At 36.3% G+C, this 22,269-nt stretch overlaps 1 protein-coding gene across 1 annotated transcript in view; it reads right to left on the bottom strand.

Annotated features, from left to right (window-relative positions):
• galnt18b (UDP-N-acetyl-alpha-D-galactosamine:polypeptide N-acetylgalactosaminyltransferase 18b) overlaps positions 1 to 22,045 on the bottom strand; it is a 78,842-nt gene extending 56,797 nt beyond the window's left edge. The window contains exon 1 of the mRNA XM_087793685.1: positions 21,516 to 22,045. Within this exon, the coding sequence (XP_087649811.1) occupies positions 21,516 to 21,756 (241 nt within the window). The 5' untranslated portion in view covers positions 21,757 to 22,045. The remainder of the gene's footprint in view (positions 1 to 21,515) is intronic.
• Between the last annotated feature and the right edge of the window lie 224 nt (positions 22,046 to 22,269).

The following is a 22,269-nucleotide window of genomic DNA, read 5'->3' as shown; positions in this document are numbered from 1 at the left end:
TATTTAAATAACTTCTTAAACCAATATCCTAATTTCACAATTAACTTTTATTTTGATCCTTAAAAAATCTGAAACAAAAAACAAATCCTGTCAAAGTTGAAGTGCATTATGGGATCGATGTAGGATGAGATTTAAACTCACAACTCTAGTCATTTTGTGGTAACCCCATGAGCCAACCATCCACACATTTCTGACAATTTCAGAAAGTAATAATGGAACAAAAGACAATGCAGCGTCTGTGACCTGCTCGGGAAGAAGGGAAGTTCTCTCATTAGGTCTCATCAGACGCCGACACGTCAACACGGCGTTCAGAGCAAACTGACCGTGCAGCTTTGTTTCCTCTTCCTTTCTTCCCGAGCAACCAAGTGTGGTGCCAGAACAAAAAAAGGCTCATGTTTGTTTGTCATCTGTACCCCTTTTGAGTCTCCCTCGTTGATCCCGCAATTCATGAGCGACCTTCAGAAGAGCATGAAGGGGGTCTTTGTTGGTTTTGCTGCTTATTAACGTGGTCCATAGTGATCAGCAGTGTGTCATGTTCCTTTATTTCCTTGAGCTGCTGCCACTGCAGGAGTTGTTTTCATCGAGAGTTGAGGATCCCGAGTCTCATTTTCAAAAAGCAGGATTTATCTGCTCTTTTGTCGGCTGTTTGAGTCAAAACATTTAACTTGCGGGTCACATCATCGCCCTTAATTTCACACCCTTGGTCTGTTGAGGGTTTTGTTTATTTCAGAGAGCAAATATTTGGCATAAATCATCTATTCACTCGTTTTGAGGGCGGAATACTTGGGAAAGTTTGTGGTGAAGAGGCGTTAATTTACAGTGCGAGTCTCGATGAGGAATAATCTGATCAAGATGCATGTGTGACGACACGATGTAATGCGATATATTGTGATATATTATGATACTGTAGGAATGATGTATTGTTTCAAAACTTTTTTCTGGCTTTTACAATAAAGAATTGAGCAAATTCTTACTTTAATAAAACGTGAAAGAGCGTCTCATAATATATATATTATGATATATAGATATATAGATATAGATATAGATAGATATAGATAGATAGATATAGACATATATAGACATATATATATATGTCTATATATATATCTATATATATATATATATATAGACGATGGTCTATAGAACTGTGTGTATAGACTATCGATCAGGAATAAAAATATCACAAGGTAACGTTATATCGACATTTTCTTACACCCCAGCCTCAATGTATTCAGACCATAATCCCTGTCAATACTTTCTCTGAAGTATGAAGAAATGGACTTTAGTAGGGAAGTCATTCAAAATATCCTCAAAATGGTTGGTGCTTAGTTCTGTTTTTTCTTTTTGCTTATTTCATTCTTTTATTCTGATATATAACTGTATAACTGACACCACAACAACTTCCATGTTGTGTTTAAAACACTGGCAATGATGATATAAGAGGTAATTATTAATAATATATTATAATATAATATTATTTATAATAATATAATTCATAATATTTTCAGTTTTCTCACCAAGAACCATTTTGGTCTGGGCACTTCCTACGTGATGACCTCACATCCTGTAAACGCAAACATCTTTTTTTATGAATAAACTTATACAACACATAAATCATTTCTATTAACTTAGGTTAGGTAGAACTTTATTGATTGATTGATTGATGATTGATTGAAATTGTTTAACCTGTGATCGTACCTGTCATCTCAGGGTGTCATCGTCTTGTAGCTCCGTGATTGTACTCATGCAGGTTTCAACCCACGACACATGACTTTTCCTCGTCGTGTTTAATCTTCTAGATTCACCAGCTTCATATTTCAATCCAGTTAATTTGTATGAATCATATTCTTTGGGTGATATGCTAGTAATATGGTTTAGTTCTGTGAGTTTAGTTTTTTTTACGTATCCTTTGCCAAATTTGAAATCACTTTTTTGTCCTCACTGTGTCACGGACTGAAATGCATTTGTGCTTTTTAACTGAGTAAGATGTTTTTTTTAAGTTACTGGGGATTTATATTTGTATTATTACCAATTAAAATGCTTTAAATCTTGTTTTTTAAAGATTGTATTTTCTTGAAGGTGTCATATACAAGTAATTTAAAAAGGTTTTTTTTAAGCATAGAACAGGTAAATTCACATCTAATCTTGATGAAAGAATTATCTATCACTGCTCAAAAATGCTATATAAATCACTTTATTAACACTTAACTAGTGGCAAATATAAGCATATCTGATGCAACTGTGAGTCTCGACATCATGGTACACATTTAAATGTGTCAAATAAGTGGTATTGTTTAAATCTGATCAAAATAAAACTACCAAAAAGCTCTTCTGTCACGTAAACACAAAATCTGCTTGGTGTTTCACAAATGTGGTTTTGAGAGCAGCTTTTTAAAGGCGCTGATCCTGAAAGTGACAACTGTGTTCAGTGAGTCAAACTGTGATGAGTCATGTGTGATGCTTTTTTACTGCAGCATTTCAGTTTGGAAATGTACGTCTATGAATTCATTTAAAATTCAAATAATAAGGTCTTAGATGAGTGTCCTAGTTCTTGCCTCACTTCGTACTGAACCCACAACATGTTTGACGGCAGAGGAAGTTTATTTTCATGGAAGATCAATAAACATTTCATGACTCTGACTCTTGAATTTTGTTTTTTTTATATATTATTGTATAACATGAATATACTAAGACAGTTTGCTTCATGCATTTCAACTTGTTTTTTTTTTTTATAGATTATTGCAATTAAAATACTTTTAATTTAACTTTTTTCAACCACAATATTTTAGAATAAGTATTTTATACTGGGTTAATTCACCGTGTAATTTATTATTTGTGTGTGTGTTAAGACATGGCTCTGGAGCAGCACCATGGATAAAAGCACGAGTTGACTCCTCCACGGATAAGACTCTCTTTTTATGAAATGCAAAACATCTGAGGACATTTGAAAAATTCAGACAGATACTGCTTAATATTTTATGACCAAGTAGCGAGAGGATCTTAAAAACACTGCTAGGTTTGTCTTTTCTTTAAGCGGAAGAATTCAGTTGTGCGTATTTAATGATTTGTGAACGACACTTTCATTTCCTGCTCGCCGTGAGAAAATGATTTGTTCTTGAATCATTCAAGTGTAGAACTGTAAACCGCTTATCATTCAACATTTTTATATGTTTTTTTTGTAATATAAGTTTAATTTATTTTTCAACAGTGACTCCACAATAAGAACACACCAAGATAATTATTTAACTGCACCTTTCTTGTTATTTTTGTAAATATGATTGTGTATATAATACAGTGCAGATTTATTTTCTATTCTATTTAGATTTTTTCTTTTCTTTTTAATATTTTATTTCTGGGTGTTTTATTTTTTTTTGGTATATTGCTCTTGCTGTTGTTAAAACGAATTTCCCCTCGCGGGACAATAAAGGATTCTGATTAAAAGTCAGGATCACACCTGCAATTGCTGCGCACGGGAACTTTTTAATATTTTATTTTTAATTTTCTGAAAGTAACTCAAGACTAAGGTTTTTCTCCTCGCGTACGAAAACCTACATGAGATGCAGACACCCGTCCTAACGAACCGAGACATCTGTGCCACGGAAATAGTTGACCTGAATTCCATTTCTTGATTCCTTTCCCGTTGAGTGAGAGAAAACACTGTTGGGTGAAGAAACACTGAAGAAGCGGCGTGAAGCGTTCTGTCAGATATTCTGTAGAAGTCAAGCACGTCCATGAAACCCTGGTGGCACCTGGAACACACTGAGGGTGTCGGAGCGCAGTGACAGAAGAAAGTCTTCAGCTGGTGAAGTGAAGACGTCTGTGACTCGCGAGAGAGAGACGAGTCTGTTAGAGATGATTGTTGGAGAAGAGAACGAAGGGGAAGCTGAGGATACATTTTGTTGAGAGGATTTTACTGTTAAATTGGAAAATACAGTTTGACTGTGATATATTTATATATATAAAAAAAAATGAATGTAGCTCAGATTTGATTTGATTTTGATGCATGTTTTCTGTTCCAAGATTGACACGAAACTTAAGTTGCAAACTCGATATGGATGCCAAAGAATATTTGTAAGCATTGGCATTTTTTTTATTCATTAAAAATGCTTTGATAATTAACATTAGAAATAAATACTTAAAGTTAATAGAAACAGAAAATAACCTAAACATCAGAACATTTCTACATAGAGTTCTACATAGTCTAAATAAATGCTAAATAAATTAAATTTGATGTCATTTTAAAGAGTTTTACAGAATTACTTTTTAAATTGAAATACATTCTTACACCTTATCCTAGCTTTTAGCTCCACAAAATAAGACTCTTAAGAAATTCTGTTGAACACCTGATTATGTACAGATTGGGTTTTGAATGGACTACTCAACAGTAATGAAAAGAACATCCAGTCCATCCTTCAAGGCCTTTAAGAAGATCTCAATGAAATGATGGCTTAAGTGGGGACGATGCCCAGAAAGAAGGAAGAAGAAAGAAACGACTGAAGCTGTCCAGGTAGACCAAACCTGAATCTCCAACAATACTCAATATCTGCAGCTGAATGGGTCATTTGAGGGTGAAATTCATTTTCTGAAGGAAGTCATTTATTAGTAAAATGCTTTCACTACAGAGACCGGTTATGAAACATGGATTTAATGTAATTATCAAGCTTTTTACACTTTTTATTCATAGCTATATTAGTTCTTATATCTAATTCAGAACCAGCTCAGAAATTCAAAACCATTCAGTGTAAAGGCGAGGCCTGATTCATATAAATTTCACTTCAAACTTTTTTTTAATTTAATTTCATACAAATTCTGCCCCTGATGCTATCAATGTTTTCTTTAATTTTCTTTTCAATTTTTTTCCCATATAAAGTACAATTTATGATACAAAACTAAAAATCTTTTTCTTTTTTTTTTAAATCCCAAAGTTAACATACCATCCCATAACACTGTGACATGACAGCTATTACAAACACACTGTTTTTTTTAAGTGAAATCACTGACCGCAGATGTCAAACCTTTGCTGGAGCCGAGGTTCTCAAGCAGGATAGTTCCATGACTTATCGTTCAACTTAACAATAAACTAACTTTTTTTTGAGTTAAATGAGTTTGTTAAGTTTAACCTCAACACCCCATAACAACTACTAGGTAGAGTAACTACTCGAGTAATTCTCTTTAACCGGATTGGCATACTTGCTAGCTTGGTTTTACCTTACCTTAACTTAGCTTGTTAATAACAGTTAGCTACAAAGGACTGTTGAGGGAAATTGAACACCATCTGACAAATGTTTTGCAGATTTGATCTAAACAAGTTACAAACCTTGGACTCTCTAATATGAAATTGTGGTCACTTTAATGAAAAAACAAAACATAATGGAAAAGGGAAAATGGAATTTGTTTCATCAAATAATGTCTTTATTATTCCCAGCCTGTCAGTGAAAAGCAGCTCTATCTCCCTCTCTGCGATTCCTTCACGCTCTTCTTACAGCTAATGTCATGAAGCTTCAAATCTCTTCTGATTACACATGATCGGTTTTAGAAAATTCAATAAATGTAAATCCTGGTTTTCTGTAGAAACGACTAATGCCGTCAAATTGGAGTAAATCGCGACAGGAAATCCTTCAGTAAAAATGAATTTCACACAATCTTAACGGCTCTGAGACGAAATGGGATATTCAAGTGTATTTAGCGTTAAAAATGTTTAATTCCTATATAATTTCCTGGAGAGAGAAAAAACAGCAGTGTCTTTCCAGGAGATAATGGATGAAACGACCTCAAGATGTTCCCAATTTGTTTAAATGACTTGGACCTTCTTTTTTTCTTTTTTTTTCCAGCGATAATGTGGAGGCATTAATCTAAAGGGCGGAGGCTACGATGACCCGCTGAGAAATATGCTGACTATGACAAAGTGAAAATTGAAAGTAAAGTCTTACATTGATTATTAATATTAACACCGTTTCAGAGAGTTCAGCAGTTTTCCAGCTCCGACTGTACAGAAGTGGTCACATGATTACATATATATATATATATATATATATATATATATATATAGCAATATGTTACAGTAGAAACATGTATTCATGAGCTACTATACATTTCTTTCATTATTTCCTCCTATATTTTTCTAAACGCTTCATGTTTTGGTCGTAGCTAATGTTACTCGGGAGGACAGAAGGTGGTCCATGAGAAGACGATACCTTTGTTAACCTCATGTAAGTGAAGTGAAAATGAACTAAATCTACATCATCAATGAAATAAACACCATTGATTCGTATGCAGCATAACTCATCAGCCCATCATACGCCCATCAAATTTCTTCTCTGGAATCCCAACACTGCTTTCCCTGTGTCGTCTGTGGACTGCAGGCCACTTTCATGTCAGAGCTGGTCCACATCAGACATCTGTCCAGCACCCCATGCAGCTCGTCGCCGCTCAGACCACATGACACCATGAAGCCCACATGCAGGGGAAGCCCGTCATCTAAGAACGAGTCTTTTAAGAAAGTCTCTAAATGAGCTGTTTCACAATCTAATGTATGTTCTACGACTCTTTAGAGCAACACAGAAAAACCCACTTTATACACTAGTGAACTGAAATATACTTAATGCCGCACCTAATCCGTTCACTACAGTAGCATTTTTCCTGTTATATATAACCTTTTTTTTTGTATGCATTAACAAAATGCTATTTTACAAAGCACGAAAAGATTCCATTGGATCCGCCAGCTGCCAATTAAAACAGCTGGTTTGGTTTTAAGATGTTGGCTGATGATGATAAAATTGCGAGGTGTTGAGAAGAAGTAGAGCGAGTCTCTCAATGTGTTTGTGCTGCGAAAGAATGTGATAAAAATTTGGCGATTAAATGTCGGAAAACAGGTTTTATTGCGCATTTATTCTTGGGGAACACTTTCATCTCTAATTTACAGCCTAAATTATCCTATCAATGTTGGAACATAAATCCTATTTTAACATATAATACAAAGCTCGCAGAATATAGTTCGATTTGCAATACTTTTGTTTTCGTTAAAGTTAGTTATAGTTTTTTATTTTAGTTACATTTTCAAAAGCTCTATTTTGTTATAGTTAGTTATAGTATTTTTTTATCGTTCGATTTTCAAAAGATCTATTTAGTTATATTTAGTTATAGTTGTTGTTTTGTTTTAGTTCAATTTGCAAAAGTTGTATTTTGTTATAGTTGGTTATAGTTGTTATTTTTTTTGTTTGATTTAAAAAAAAGGTTCTATTTTGTTATAGTTAATTATAGCTGTTGTTTTTGTATTATTTTGATTTCCAAAAGTTTTATTTTGTTATAGTTATAGCTGTTAATTTGTTGTAGTTCGATCTGCAAAAGTTATATTTTGTTATAGTTTTTATTTTGTTTTCGTTCGATTTGCAAATGTTGTATTTTTTATAGTTAGTTATAGTCGTATTTTTTTTAGTTTCGATTTGCAAAAGTTATATTTTGTTAAAGTTAGTTATAGCTGTTAGTCCTATTTACCAAAGTTCTATGTTGTTATGGTTAGTTATAGTTGTTATAGTTCAATTTGCAATAGTTCAATTTTTTATTTGACAAAACTATCAATGCAACCACTAATGGTGTGAATCCAGGGGTTAGAATACCTTTTTAGTTCCTAAAATGATGAAAATGGCTTTAAAAACCTAGTTGTGGAGAGTTGAGTAACCACTTCTTATCGCTGGAGAGCAGATTCTCTATGAATAGAGGTAACTTTTGTGTCGACTCACGACTGAAGAACGTGTAAAAGCTGTTTCTGCGTCTGATGGATCCAAGAGAGGAAATAAATGCACCTGCTGACATGTTTCCAGGGAATAGCAGGATAAAAGTTCTGTTTGCAATCATTTGGACATTCAAATATATGATCTTTGTGGTTTTCAGAGGAAAAACATAGTGAAGTGAATTCAAATAAATATTCATTTGATGAGTTTAAGTGGTTATGGGAAAAGTTTAAAGAAACTAACACACGTCTATTCTAACCACTGACTGTGTAACAGGTGCATCTCTAGCCATCAGTTCAGTTCAGCACGGCTCCAGCGGGGGATAATAGAAACACAGTATGAAAACGGGAGCCTCTGGCTGTCTTTTGAATTAAAATAAACTATAAACGAAAAAATAAAAATGTTAAAATTTTCCAGAATATTCAGGAGTCGTCTCATTTGATACCCATTAACGTGTTGTTGTTTTTTTTTAATTTACTTTATTATTTGAATTTTTATTTAAAAATTAGCAGAAACAATTAAAAATGTGTATATAAATATTCAATTATATGTATATATTTAACTATGAATGAGCTAAAGAGCTTTTACGTTCATAGAAAAAAAGTGTTTAACTTGGAATACACTGATAAATCAACATTTAATTGTTTGTTTCTAGTAAAGATGTCATTAAAACTTATTATTGATGCAGAACTTCAGCTTCTGGCTTCATTTGGAAATTCATTGTTTTGGATGTAACACATTCCAGCTTTGATGTGAGAGACACTGATAATCACAGATGTTTTATCTTATAAAAACTGTTTTCATTACGATCGCACGACGCTGGCGAAATACTCAAAGTAAAAAATTGTGCGATGGAAGTGGTTTTGTTTTCATCCAGACACAATGTTGTTACTAGATTTACTTCCTGTTAGCAAGCTTCGCGTTCTTCAATCACTCCTTCATCCTACAAACATCTCTCTGCATTTTAATCGGCTTCTAACATCTGTCCAATTAACCACGAACCGTCTCGGCAACCTTGTTGACGGCGGAGAAGAAAGTGGGTCAGTGGGCCTTTAATTAAGAGATAAGAATGAACGAACATGGAACCACTGGTGCCTAAATTAAAATCTTAGCTCTATCAGACGTGAGTTATCTTAGCTCAGCTCAAAGAGAGAAAAACTCCTTTTTTTTTTCAATTAAAGGTGCAGTTTTATGTGTGAACCATTAGAAAAGAAGAAGTACGACCTGGTTATTATCTCAATATAACAACCATGTCTTCATCTTCAAACTACCGCTCCGGTTATTATCGGTGTCAGCGTGAGCGAGGCTCCCAGGAAAACCATCGGAGCCTTGAACCCCAGATATTGAATCATGAGTTTAATTTGAAAATCTCAATCACAGTTTGCTTTTGATTAAAAAGGCTTTCAAGTCATTTGTAATTGACTCGCGCCTCATCTTGTCTCGGCCTGTAATCCATCACCGCTTCAGTAGCAGCTGACACGAGGCCACGTTTACTTCCCGGGCTAGGAATGAAAAATGTTGCTTTTTTCATCATCCCCAATAACAGAACATGCACTTTAAGGGGTATTTTATCACTTAAAGATGGATCGTCTTCAGAACCAGATTGGGTTTCTGCTCTAACCCATACATAATGAGACTTTCCCCCTCAGTTTCTCTCGTATGTCTTCGCCTGTTTTTGTGTGTCTGGACTGATTTGTCAAGGATTGTACTTGGCGACACATTTGCAGCGCATCAAGCAATCAGCGACACACATCAGCCGCAGATTAGACCTTGTTCAGAACTCATTTCCAGCTTGTCCTTCCACCCCTCGGTGCTGCCGGGGCTTGATAATGACAATTGTCACTGGTTAGCCTCGACCCGACCTCGGCTTCGAGTTCCTGGAAGTCTTCGGCGCTTATTGATGCTACAGGAAACGTAACAAACTCCTATAGAGGAGTAATGTTTACGTAGCTTCATCTGTAAAACTCTATTTATTCATTTATTCACATCCAAAGACGGATGAAACGACTGATGGTTGGGAGGTAAATGATGATGAATCTAGAAGTTCTATTATTCTATATCCTCTCAGATTTAATTAATGGAAGAAAAATAAAGGTATTTTCATGATCATCTCCATCTAAAGGAAATCTTTTTAAGACTTCTTACAAAGCGATTTCTCTTTGGAGATTAATAAGATTCTGATGCTGGTCTGGTCTTCTGGTCTGCCAAGGCACATTTGCTGGCCCTTTTTTTTCAGCCAGCGGAGATTAGTGTCATTGCTGTAAGTATAAATATGATTCATCAGAAGGAGGGACCATCCAGGAATGATTGAAACTGTCGTTGCTTCAAGGAGAGAAGTATGAGTCGGAAAGCGTTGACACCAAAGACAAATGGGTCAATTCAATGTTGGGTTCTCTTCCGTTTATTTCAACACCAGTACCTGGTACTTGTTTGTGTATCAACCATGTCTGAAAATAAGTGTAAAGTTGCCAAGTTGACTAAAAAAAAAAATAGCATTTTATATTATTATTTAATAAAGCCAGTAATTCTTAAATTTAAACTTGAATCTAATAATTGTAGTGTGTTTTATTGAACCAGACTTTGGATATTTAAATACATTTTAAACATTTTATTTTCTTTCTTAATCATGAACAAGGATTTTAATTAACACATCAAGGCAGATCATCGCTTTTATTATTTTTATTATTTTTTATTATGCTTGTGTCAGAATCATCCTTAACTATATATATATATATATATATATATATATATGTGTATCTTTATTTCAACCCATGGGTCTATGGCAATACCAACACAACAACAGACTCACAACACTGGCTAAAAAACTTGGCAAAATAGGGAAGAAATTGATATAAAGTTTAAAAAAAATAGTGTCTACTGAACATTAATGATTTTCAGAGTCATCACGCCAACACATAAATCTATACATCAGATTAAAGTGTTAAGTAACGTGCATTAACAAACATTTTAGTCGTACTCTAGGTCTTTTAAGCTAAATTCTTATCGCCTCATTTTATGCAAACTGCCGTTTTTTTCAAGCTTTTTGGAAGTTGGCTTACAACTATGTGTTGTACAACGATGTACCGTAGGTATTGAAAAGTGGTATTTTGTAGTGATGCCCTGGTGAAGCTTCATGAAACAGTGTCATGTTGTTTAGAGGTCAGTAGGTGGCGCCATCAGTTTAAGAAATGATGTTTCATTAGAACAGTTGTTCAAAACAAAGGAAAATAGTGCAGAGACCGCCATCTAGTGGACTCTAATGGAGTGGAAAATAATGACACTGTTTCATGAAGCTTCACCGGCCCATCACTAATATTTTGACATCTGAACACGTATGAAACCTGCAAGCACGAGTATTTACCTGCACATTAACTAACAACAATGTCGTCTGATATCATCACAACCATTGGTCATGTCCTCTGTGAGGAATTGGCTGTGGTATTTGACCTTTTAGCAGAGGGATCAATATAATTATAGTTGACAGATTAAAAGAAAAGGAAAGTCATTCTTTGGTCCTCTTTGGTGCGGCAGATCAGAAAGAATGATGTTGTGTTCAGTGCCGTATAGAGATATATATTCCACTGTCGTTGGAGACTAGTGATGCTCAGGGGAAAAAAAAAAGAAATCATCAGCGTACATCAGAAGGTTTACTTTTTTTTGTCACCAATCATACGACTAGTCCCACAGACTGCAAGTCACTGTGATAGGTCGTCCATACAGAGGTTAGACACCATTGATCACACACTTATTTTAGGGTTAACTGGATCCATTGCCTTAGATTGCATCAATGAAACACATTAGAGATTAATTCAGATTTGAATACTTTTACATTAATTTCTTTTAGTGCATAAATACACAAGACGTAACCAAGATTTTGCTAAAACAAAACTGATTTTCTGAAAAGTTAATGAGATTAATCCGTACATGAGGAAGTTAAAATTCCAGCACTATAGAGATTAAACTTCCTACAAGCCTGTAGTTACAAAGCTTTCCCACTTTATGTGTAAAGTTAAACTAATGTGTCGATTTAAGTGCGTCTTAAATAGATCTTGGACTATATATTACTGGAATATATTTTTATTGAAATATTTACATGATCTTAAGCCCTGCCCCCTTGAAACAGTTGTTTTTTTCTGGAGATGAAATCTTGTTTACCATAACCACTCCCACTCTGCTGTGATTGGTCAAGCAACGAGGTTCGTCAGCGTAGGTCATCATTCCCGGAAGTCTCCCTCTCCAAGGGACTCATTGTATAAACAAAGCGGGGCGTGAATACAGCTGGCTGGAGGAGGAGTGAAGCCTTGATTACGTCATAATTGACTCCACTCTCGTAACCTCTCATTTGTCAAGATTTCAGACGGGGGAGAAATTTATAAAGTAATAACTTGATGAGGGACTTACTGTATCTTCAACATTTACTGACTTAAGAAATAACCAATTCAATAGTGATCAGATAATGTCTAAGGTTTCTTGGTTGGTTTGAGTTCTCGTTCTTCTAGACACATCCATATAAACAATGATGTTAATCAGCGCCAACGTTGTAGTGTTTCTTTCTTTGCTGTGGGAACGATCGTGTTTACTGATTGTAAATCTTTTCAGGCTCTGAACAAAAACTTTATCTGCTTCCCTGACGGAGTGTGTTGCGAGCGATTAGATCGGATCAGTTAACGAGGAGGAAAACCGGGCAGGAAAGACAAAGTGTGTTTGTTAATACGGAAGATAACAAGTTGTTCAGATAGTGCGTGAGCTGCCGCGCACTTCCTCACGCCGTGTATTTTCAGTGTAGAAAGTGTAGATGGAGGGAGGAATAAAGAGACGACTCGCTTAAACAAGGCTTCTCCTCCAGACTCGCTGCTGTTTAAGTTCTATTATGAGCAAAACAATGACGCCGCGTATTAATGATTGTTTTCTCCAGTGTTTTCCCTCAGTGGCTTCAACAGACAAATTGGAAGCAGCTTTTCAATAGATGAGCCGAAACAGACATCGCAGCCTCGCTGCTCATTATGATTAACAGGAGAACTGGAGTGCATCAGAGTCTGAGCAGAAGCAGCAGTTTCCAATATGAACAACTTTCACTGAAGGACTGGAGATGGCGACCCCGCAGTTGACTCAGAGCCCACTGCGTTCTGTTCGGTCTCGCATTTGGTTGTGAGTCATTCTGAATCAGTGGAACGTGGGATTGTTTAGAGATGAGCAGTCATCGCGCATCGTGCATCAGTGACCAATGAGAGACGTTGTTGTCCATGAGCGCTGGGTGATGTGTGGCCCCTCGAGACACTTGAGATCTTTTGTCGGCACCTGAGTGGCCCTTACCTGCACGACTGGAGATATTATCGTCATTCCTGTCATATAGTCTTGATGTTAACGTTTAGAGACGCTCATGGAATGCTTGAAAATATTATTATTATTTTTTATTTTAACATACAGTTACTTCTCTTATACTATTATCTTCTATTAATCTATATATATATAGAGAGAGAGGTTAGTGTTACCACCTCAAATTAAGAAGGTTGCAGGTTCAATTCCACGCCGTGTTCCTTCTGTTCTTGCCTTGAGCTTTCTCCCCCCTTTTCACCCATAGTTTGAAAATTATTTAGATGATTTTTGAGAAATTGTCTGTCAGCGTGAGTGTTAGCGAGAGCTGGTGTCTGTGTCTGGGAAACTGTCCAGGGTGTCCCCTGCTTCTCGAACTAACCAGCTGGGATATGCTCCACCCCCCTGTAACCCTCTTTAAAAATGAATGAACAAGATCATTTTTTATTTAATCTCCATAAAGAAATTTATTTTTATTTTTTTATCCATTTTATACTTGATATCCATGTTTTTAAAAACAAATATTTATTTTGTAATCCTAGTTTTAACAGCTTATCCTTTTTTAAAAGACAACAAATAATTTCCTCCTATTCAGCTTTTAATAAATAAAAATACGTCTCATCTTTTTCTGTCTAATAACATTTTCATTTTATAGCTGTTTCATGTTATATTGCAAGTTTATTATCTCCTAGACCAGGCATATAAAAATAATATCCAAGATGATAAACACTATTAAAGTTGAGTCAACATAAGGGATATACAAACATTTGCCAACTGGCTGATTTTTAAACGTCAAGAGACACATTTCCAATTCCAAAGTTTATCAGGCTATATCAGTAATTTCTCCTCCTTATGAAGATTTCTCCCTCAAGACTTGGCATCATTAATTGTTTTCATTAGCATTCAGTCTCCGGTGAATTCGCGGCGTCACCGTTTTCCATTCTGAACGCGAGAGTTTCTACGATTATTTCTGTTTCTGTTCTACTCTTGACAACCCATCACACGTCCCCACGCTCACGGGCTGCCGGCAGCCAGACAGACGATCCCACTCCGCTATAAATAAGCTGAATTCTTTCGGTTTCTCTCGACTTGCTTAAATGACTCCTCCACGATCACATAATCAATTCCTGCTCCAATATCCGTTAATGACCTTGAGAGTCTGAAAGCGAGCGCTTTATAAACACAGAAGCCAAAGATAAAGATGATAATGGAGCAGCTGTCACTTTCGGGAAGTCGTGAGCGAACATTCCTCTCGCAGACAATTCGTTCCAATACGACGATATACTTTTCTCGCCGCTCATTTCCTTCTGCTTTTTTTTTTTCTTCTGATCATCAGCTGTCATCACATCTGCCTAAATTCCCTCAGCGATATGTCAGCTCACAACTACAGGGGCTGCTGTGAGGACTATAAATAGTCCCTACTTTTGAATCAATGCAACGATAGTGTCATGATAATGACTTCTTAATCATTTCAAGGTACTCAGTTTGTGTCGTCTTCTGGTATAATAATGTTTAAAATGTACTTTATGCATGTATTCTCGCCACACAGCAAGACCAGACAGTGTTAACACACAACAGCCACTTAAATTGCCTTTAAATTGTATGTCAGGGAAGTCATGCCCGGAGGCATTACAAGGTTGAAGGTTCATGTCCCACGTGGATCATGTACAGATTCGTGGAGCATCGAGCCGTTAACCTTTACTAACCAACTTCTCATTCAGTTTCTGAGATATGTATGAAAAAAAAAGTTTTAGTTAAATAACCGGGGAAATAGTCCAGGTCAAGCACATATGTCTGGATTTTTTCTGAACAAAGAAGTCAATGACCTTTTAAATGACAGTGCTGGTCACAAGGATGACGCCTCTGTCCTTCCATCTTTACTTTGTACTATAGGTAAAGGAATGCAGGGTAAAAAAGATTAGAAAAAAAAAAGGTTTAATTCTTTAGAATGATGTGAGAAACACAATTCAAGTACTCGAATAAGAAAGAAATGAACAAAAAGATGATAAAAGTAACACAAATAAGTGCTAACCCTCCATTTATTTTCTCTTGGAATAGGAGCTGAAAAGGTATTTGGGTTTTCTACCCTCCAGGAAAAGAATATGTGTGAGTTATGTTGCCTTCATAGCTGCATACCTGACAGGAGCGTGCTCCAGCATGCAGCACCTACTGTAGGATACACCGGCACTCCTGTCCTTTGTTAATCTGCGACTCACTCCCCTCTTTTCTGCTGCACACGCTGCTCAAATAAAACCTGCTAATTGCACAGATTTAGCTTCCCTCTGAGCATTGAATAATTCAATATATATTTTGCTAAAAGCCATCTTGGGCGCTGACAAAAATCCTTTTCAATGTGAGTCAGGGCTGTGTTAATAAGAACTTTAAAATGACCCGAAGGTAGTTTAATCAAACATTCCAAGGTCTGAAAAGGGTTGAGGAGAAAAATCTGTACTTATAAAAGCTTTCCTATAATGCAGTGACCACGGTGAATATTTCTACTGACACGACATGGACTTTAAATTTTTTTTTTTATCATTCTTCATACATACTCGGAGGGCATGAGGGTTCATGTTGGGTCGGATTCTCTGGTGTAGACGGCGAGATCTCTGGCAGAGAAATACAGTTTGAATTATGTCAGTGGTTTCATAGACATTTCTAGAGACGTGAGTCTTCTTGGTACAAGTTAATATTCAAGTTAACAACATAAAATAGCTATCTGTTACAGAATGAATTGTCATTTATTTTGATGCTTTTGACTCTTTCACGTCCAAAGTTATTTTTTAATTATTTTTTTTTAAATGCACGTACTGGTAATCACTGGTCATGGACCTGTAACCTTTGGTCTGTATGAACCATTTTTAAGTTCAGCAACAAGTTGATGCTCTTATGTCTTTCAACACAACAAAGATTAATACCTTAAATTGTATTCTATTTTTATTGTATTCTTATTTAAGTATTTTATTACATTTTTGTTTTTTATTAAGTGTGTGCTCTTGTTCATTGTATTTTTTTCCCCTGATGCTGCTGTAAAATTTCCCGTTGTGGGACCAGTAAAGGAAATCTAATCTAATCTAAATTTGTAAATCATACAAACCCATAAATATGATTAACTTGAATTTTGAATCCATTGATAGCGCTCACAAGAATTTGGTTCCAGTTCACGAGACATTCAATACCAGCCACACAGAAAGACATCTGCATGATTTATGGATGTATTGATTTCAACTATCTTAAAGGTGTTGAACTTTGGGTAGAAAATGACAATTATTTTCCTAAATTAATATAAGTCAATGACGTCAAGACACAAGTCAAGACACTTGTTTCGGCCAAGTTAACTCAAAGTATACTGTAAGCCTGTAAACAGTTCAAAAACTTAAATATGGGACCATCTTGTTGGAGCCTAAACCAATATTTTTAACCTGTATTTTTACATTTGTTTCTTGCTCATTTATTTTTCCCATTTTTTATCTGATTTTAATCCATTCAAAATAATGCCGTCACTGAATTGGTCCACAGTGCATGTAGTTAATCATTTCTTATTGTGGTTCGACAAAAGTCTAAAGACATTGGGTTCTAACTGACATAACACAAGACTTGAAGAAGTGAAGCCCTACAGGTGGTCGAACTGAGCTCAGGTGTAAAATATTCATCTATTCATCATCCACTGCTTCTCGGGTACCTGAAAGGGACACGGGACACTGGATCCGATCCGACCTGACATTTGGCGAGAGGAGAGATACAACGTGGAAAGGTTACGACAGAACTGCAGGGGGTCCAGAGACGACAGACTCCCTCACAGATGACTACGATATATGAAGACAAAGAAACCAACAGGTACAGCGTGAGCATAAAAAACGATCCTGTGATGGGTTGAGTCATAAATGCTAACACACCTGGAGAAATATTGAAAATACATTCTTGAGAAAACCTCGCAAATCTTTTAACACACAGCTGCTTTAGATTTAAGAGGAAAGAAGCCCCGACGGTGGGCTTGTATCAACCTGCTCTGCCCGTCAACTACCTACAAGTTCAGTGGGTTTTTTTAGTGGCGTTACCGAGCAGTGCTGTCGTGGTAACAGACCACTTAACTCCGCTGCACATTTACAGTAGCGGCTATTTCTGCCTCTTTCCCGAGAACCTGCGAGACACCAGAGACGCAGTCCGAGTGACTCAGCAGCAGTAAATATTGGATTTCTTTCACATACAGTAATGCCCTATGATGTGGGAGCTCATGTTGGTGGTTGCTGCACGAAAATAAAGTGCATGCAGCATTTCCAGCTGGTTCATTGGTGCACCGCGGCCACCGGTCCCTGCAGGCACAGAAATCTAACTAGACAATTGTGTACATTTATTCAAGTGAAACGGTTGTATTACTAGCGTGCAAGGCCTGCTAATGATCGTGGATCTAAAAAACAATTAGGGGGGTGTATTGGAAAGAATTTGGCGACACGATACAATGGAAACGATACTATATATTGTGATACTGTAGTAACAAGGATATATTTGTAGTATTGTCGAGTACTTGACTCTGGTGTTGCAGAATTTACAGACCACATGACTCTTGACGAAGTCGTAACTGCTTTCATTCGTTTTCAAACCAAAATGTGTCCAAACATCAGCTTTAAATGAGTCGACTGTATCCTCTCGTCCTCAGTCGTCGCTGGGATCTTGCCAAATGCTTATTGAAATATAAACCGTAAAATAACTAATGATAAAAAATACAGTATATTGTTCAGCGCTGTTGAATATCATTACAGTATCTTGAAAAAAGTATTAGTATTTGAGTTTATTAATATCATCTCACAAACCTATAGAGACGATGCTTGTTGATGCAGAGAATAGTCAATACATGAAGATGATAACTGCATCTGTAAACAACGTAGTTGATTTTGTTTCTTAATAAATGGATGTCGACACAGCAGCCCCTTCCCCCCCACAGACTGTTTACAGAAATGGTAAAAATATTCCAAGATAATTTGGTCCATTTCATGTCCCAACAGCTTAAATCAGGCGTCGACCAACACTTGTGCAGGATAATAAAAGAACAAATATCTATAGCAGCAAATAATGAGACTGGCTGACTGTGCAAACACAGTTATTTCACACATAAAAAGGAATATTCCTCAATATGTTGCCTAGCCAAACAAGTTTATAAACAAGTATATATCACTTATTTATGTAGATTTATTTCTGCCACCTGTGTTGCACACACCTGAGATATTAATATTTCATTACATAGGAACTGGGTCGGGAATTTGACACATTTGAATCTCTGAGGCAAGCCTTAAAAAATGTGCAGCAGCAAACAAACACTCGCTTTCACTTCCTGGTTAATGCACATTAGTTGTGATTTGTCACTCGGTGTCAGATACCCGAGCGTCTAATCGTCCACCACAGACGTCTCTGAAGAACGAGCGACCTGGGAGCTTTTGGACCGATGTTGCATTTAAGGACGCACACAAAGACCTGCCGTGATTTAATTAGGTTTTCTGTTCGACATCAGCTGTCGTTTGTAACACACACAAGATAAAGTACTTGAAAAAACAAACGAAGAAGAGAAGAGCTTCGTCAAACCACTGTTTCAATGTATTTTTGCCCAATATTATTGCCTTACAGGGAGTACAATTGAGACGTATTAATACCAATGTCTAGCTACTACTATGTACTACATTGTCACGGCTCTGACTTTATTAACGCTCTCTGATTGGCTCTGATGGTTTCTGGGTAGCGACATGTGATGCGTTCTCGATGTAATCTAGTCACTTTCATGACTATGCATGTGTGTTTAGTCATTAGAATTTGAAGGAAGTCAAAAAAAACAAACATGGAACTTAAGACATGTTAAAATATTTCATTAGAGTTGGAGAGAAAAGTTAATTTTTAGCCATTTGTTTTATGTACTTTAATGAAAGACATGACAACTGAAGAAAACTATGATTAAAACAAATAAATTACACCCAATATGGACTAACTTCACTTTACGATGAGATCGATTCTTCAGACAAGTTCGGAAAATGACAGAAAATGAATACGCAAAAAGCATCTAAATTAAAGGTATTCCAATGGGGGTAAGAAACTTTTTGTTGTTTCTAAAAAGAAGTCTTTATACAATAAAGTGAAATAGTCCATTTTTACTGTTTCCAATCAATTCAGATCTCATTTGATTTTTAAATATCTTGAAATAATAATTCAATAAAAATTGAATTTTAATGTAGTTGGATTGTTACTTCGAATTCCAACTATGATAATTTGATTGTTTTGTAATTGTTTGATGAAATAGTATTAAAGTGGGACTGCAAATACAAAAAATAAAAATCAGTACAATTGGATAAAAAATGTTTCTTTTATAGTATCTCAAATATCCATGGCATCCATGAGCTCTATCGACTCCTTCTGAACCACAGAGAGACTGATCTTCAAATGAGTTGTGGATCCAGATGGTAATTATAAAACACCACCACAATGGAACAATCTGTTCCTTTTCCATTATCAACATTTCCTTAAACATTCAATGATATGTATTTGAGTTATACTAACAAAACTTAAGATAATAATTAAATATACAATTAAACCATTAAATCCTAAGTGAACACTGTTGGTCTTTTGGCAACATTCGATTCACTGAACCATCCACTTACTTTGACTCCTGAACCAGGAATTACTTTGACGTAAAAAATAATGTATCTAGTGAAACCGTTTCAGTTTAATCTCGAGAACTTCAATCTGAAAAAGTTAATAAGATTTTTAAATCAAGAAAACTTTCGAAGATGCACCGTGATCACAACCACGCACCTCCATAGAGCCCGTCGTCGGTCACAATCTGAAGAAAAGATGGCGGGACTGGGAACAGCGAGAGGTCTGTCTGAGTTTTAATTCTGTGCGGTGCCACTACGACCTGGGACACGCCCCCCCGTGAAGCTGGGAATAGCTCTTTCAGCAGCGCTCAGCGGAGAGAAATTAACCGTGTGAGATCAAGCGTAAAGTAACAGTACACCCAAAGTGGCAGAAGGCTTGAAGGAATTTGGGAGGGAAAAGGGATTCCTGACATACCATGAGGTAAAGAACAAGACTAAGTGGACGTCTGTTTGTGGAGATGGAGGTTTGAACTGGTGGATGTTCTTTAAACTGAGAGATGAACAGATCTGGAATCACCAGAAGCTCTTCTGCGACATGTTGATGCTCAACGCAGCTTCAGATCTCCGAGTTACGCTTTGATTTCTTACGATAAACTGATGTTAAACAACATCTAGTGACAATGAAATAAAAAGCAGCTCAAGGCAAATTGAAAGGAATATAAAGTACACAACATTGTGGAGTAGAGAAAATAAGCTTTTAAGTTTAAAAAAGTATTATAGAAACATTTAAAGATGGTATTTGATTTGTAAATTGTTTTTTACAATTAAGAATGGATGACGTTATTCATTTTAAAATTTTCATTTTTATCAAGTACGTTTTCAATGGTTTATTTTGATTTTTTTTTACCATGAAGGAGTCATGGTTTGTTTTGTATTAAGTATCAAAGTCCGAGTTTTCACTTCATCGATGTATAATATGATTCATTTTTTATATATGTTCATTTAGTCATCACAACAGTCGTATAATGTATGAAACACTATAGTTTATGTTATTTATTCACAAAATGATACCAAATATCCATTTAGTTAAAAGTGATTTAAATTATAATTGAATCACCTGTTTTTCACTATTATACACCTTATATTAGAATTTACTGCTTATTATTAAATTTACCTTAAGTTTGTATTTAGAGCGGTATCATTGACTTTTCTTTTTTTTATAACAATTTAATTTGGATTTTCATGTACTTGGAAAATACTATTGAATTTTACATCCTTTGAACATACTGTTGTATCTGTTGTGCGTAACATTTCACTATCAAACATTCTTTATCTTTTGGTTTGATTTCACTTTCCATTTTTAATTTTTTTTTTCCAAATACCTCTGTTGAGAAACTTCAGATTTGTAGCTTGAATATTACTTGACGACTGGTCTCCTTGCTCGAGTCCAAGTCCAATGAATGATATATTCCAGATTAGAAACGACTCTTGTTTCAGTGGATCTATTTCAGCAGCTCCTATGTGAGCTTCATGATAAATATTGCAGTGTTGATCTCTTGACTGCAGAAACACTTATATATCTTCACAGATCTCTTTCCCTTCTTCTAACATAAGTGTGTCTGTCATAAAGCAGACATTTTATCAATGTTGACCAAGATATTTCATAGGAACCTTTTAATGAATGTTTGAGAGTCACATCTTATTTTTGTAGATGTTCATCTCCACTCTGGCTGAGTTATGTCTCTGGATCCTAAACTGATCTACAGGTAAACTGTAGAATTAAATTAAAAAATATATATATATTGTGTTTCTATTCAGCAGCTCCAGTTGTATTCATCACGTTACTGGAGAACATTAAAAGTTCATGACATCCGTGCAGAAGTGCGTGAGCGTCTACCTTGGATGTGTTGGTTCACCACGTTCTCCAGACGGTCCAGCCTCTCCATGATCCGGATCGTGTCTCCTCCTCTCTTGTCCTCCTCCAACTTTCTGTCCGGAACCGGCATCGGCACTTTAATGTAAATATTGGCCACGTAGTTGGTGACCCATCCGACGTACAGCAGGCAGACGATGTTGGTCATGCCGCTGAGGATCACGCATGTCGACACCAAAGTTTTGGTTCTCCTGGTGCAAGCCATGCCGACATCCCTCCATGCAGGTCCGCAGGATCCAACACGCCCGGGATCACAGGGCGACAAACGCCCGCTGGAAGAAGAAGAAGAAAAAAAAAGCGCCCGGATCTCGCGTAGTTATCTCCAGAATGTTCCCAAACGATCCACTTTTTTGGTTTCTGACGCGCAGAATTTAAATATCTACAGGTGAAGGTTTCCTCTTGCGCTCCATTCTAAAGTCCCGTGAGCTCCGGCGGCAGAGAGGAACTGGAGGAACCGGAGGGACGCCGAGCATCCCGGTGCTGCTGCCGGTGGGAGGAGAGGAGGAGCAGGACTGATGCGCACGGATCCGCCGTGGAAGTGGATCTGACCGCACGAGGCTGCGAGAACAGCGCCACACTTGACGCTCTTCTCACCTGACGAGACGCGCAGTTTTAACATATATAACCCATTTTTTCTTAGCGTCCATTTTCATTATTATTATTTGAACATGTTCTTTATTGTGTTTTTTTGCGTTCAAATTGTGTTTCTGTTGTTATA

This window comes from Callionymus lyra, chromosome 6 (genome assembly GCF_982586985.1).
Source record: "Callionymus lyra chromosome 6, fCalLyr1.hap1.1, whole genome shotgun sequence".
NCBI lineage: Eukaryota > Metazoa > Chordata > Actinopteri > Syngnathiformes > Callionymidae > Callionymus > Callionymus lyra.
Note: the sequence above shows the minus strand (reverse complement) of the source record. Positions and strands in the feature narration are given on the sequence as shown.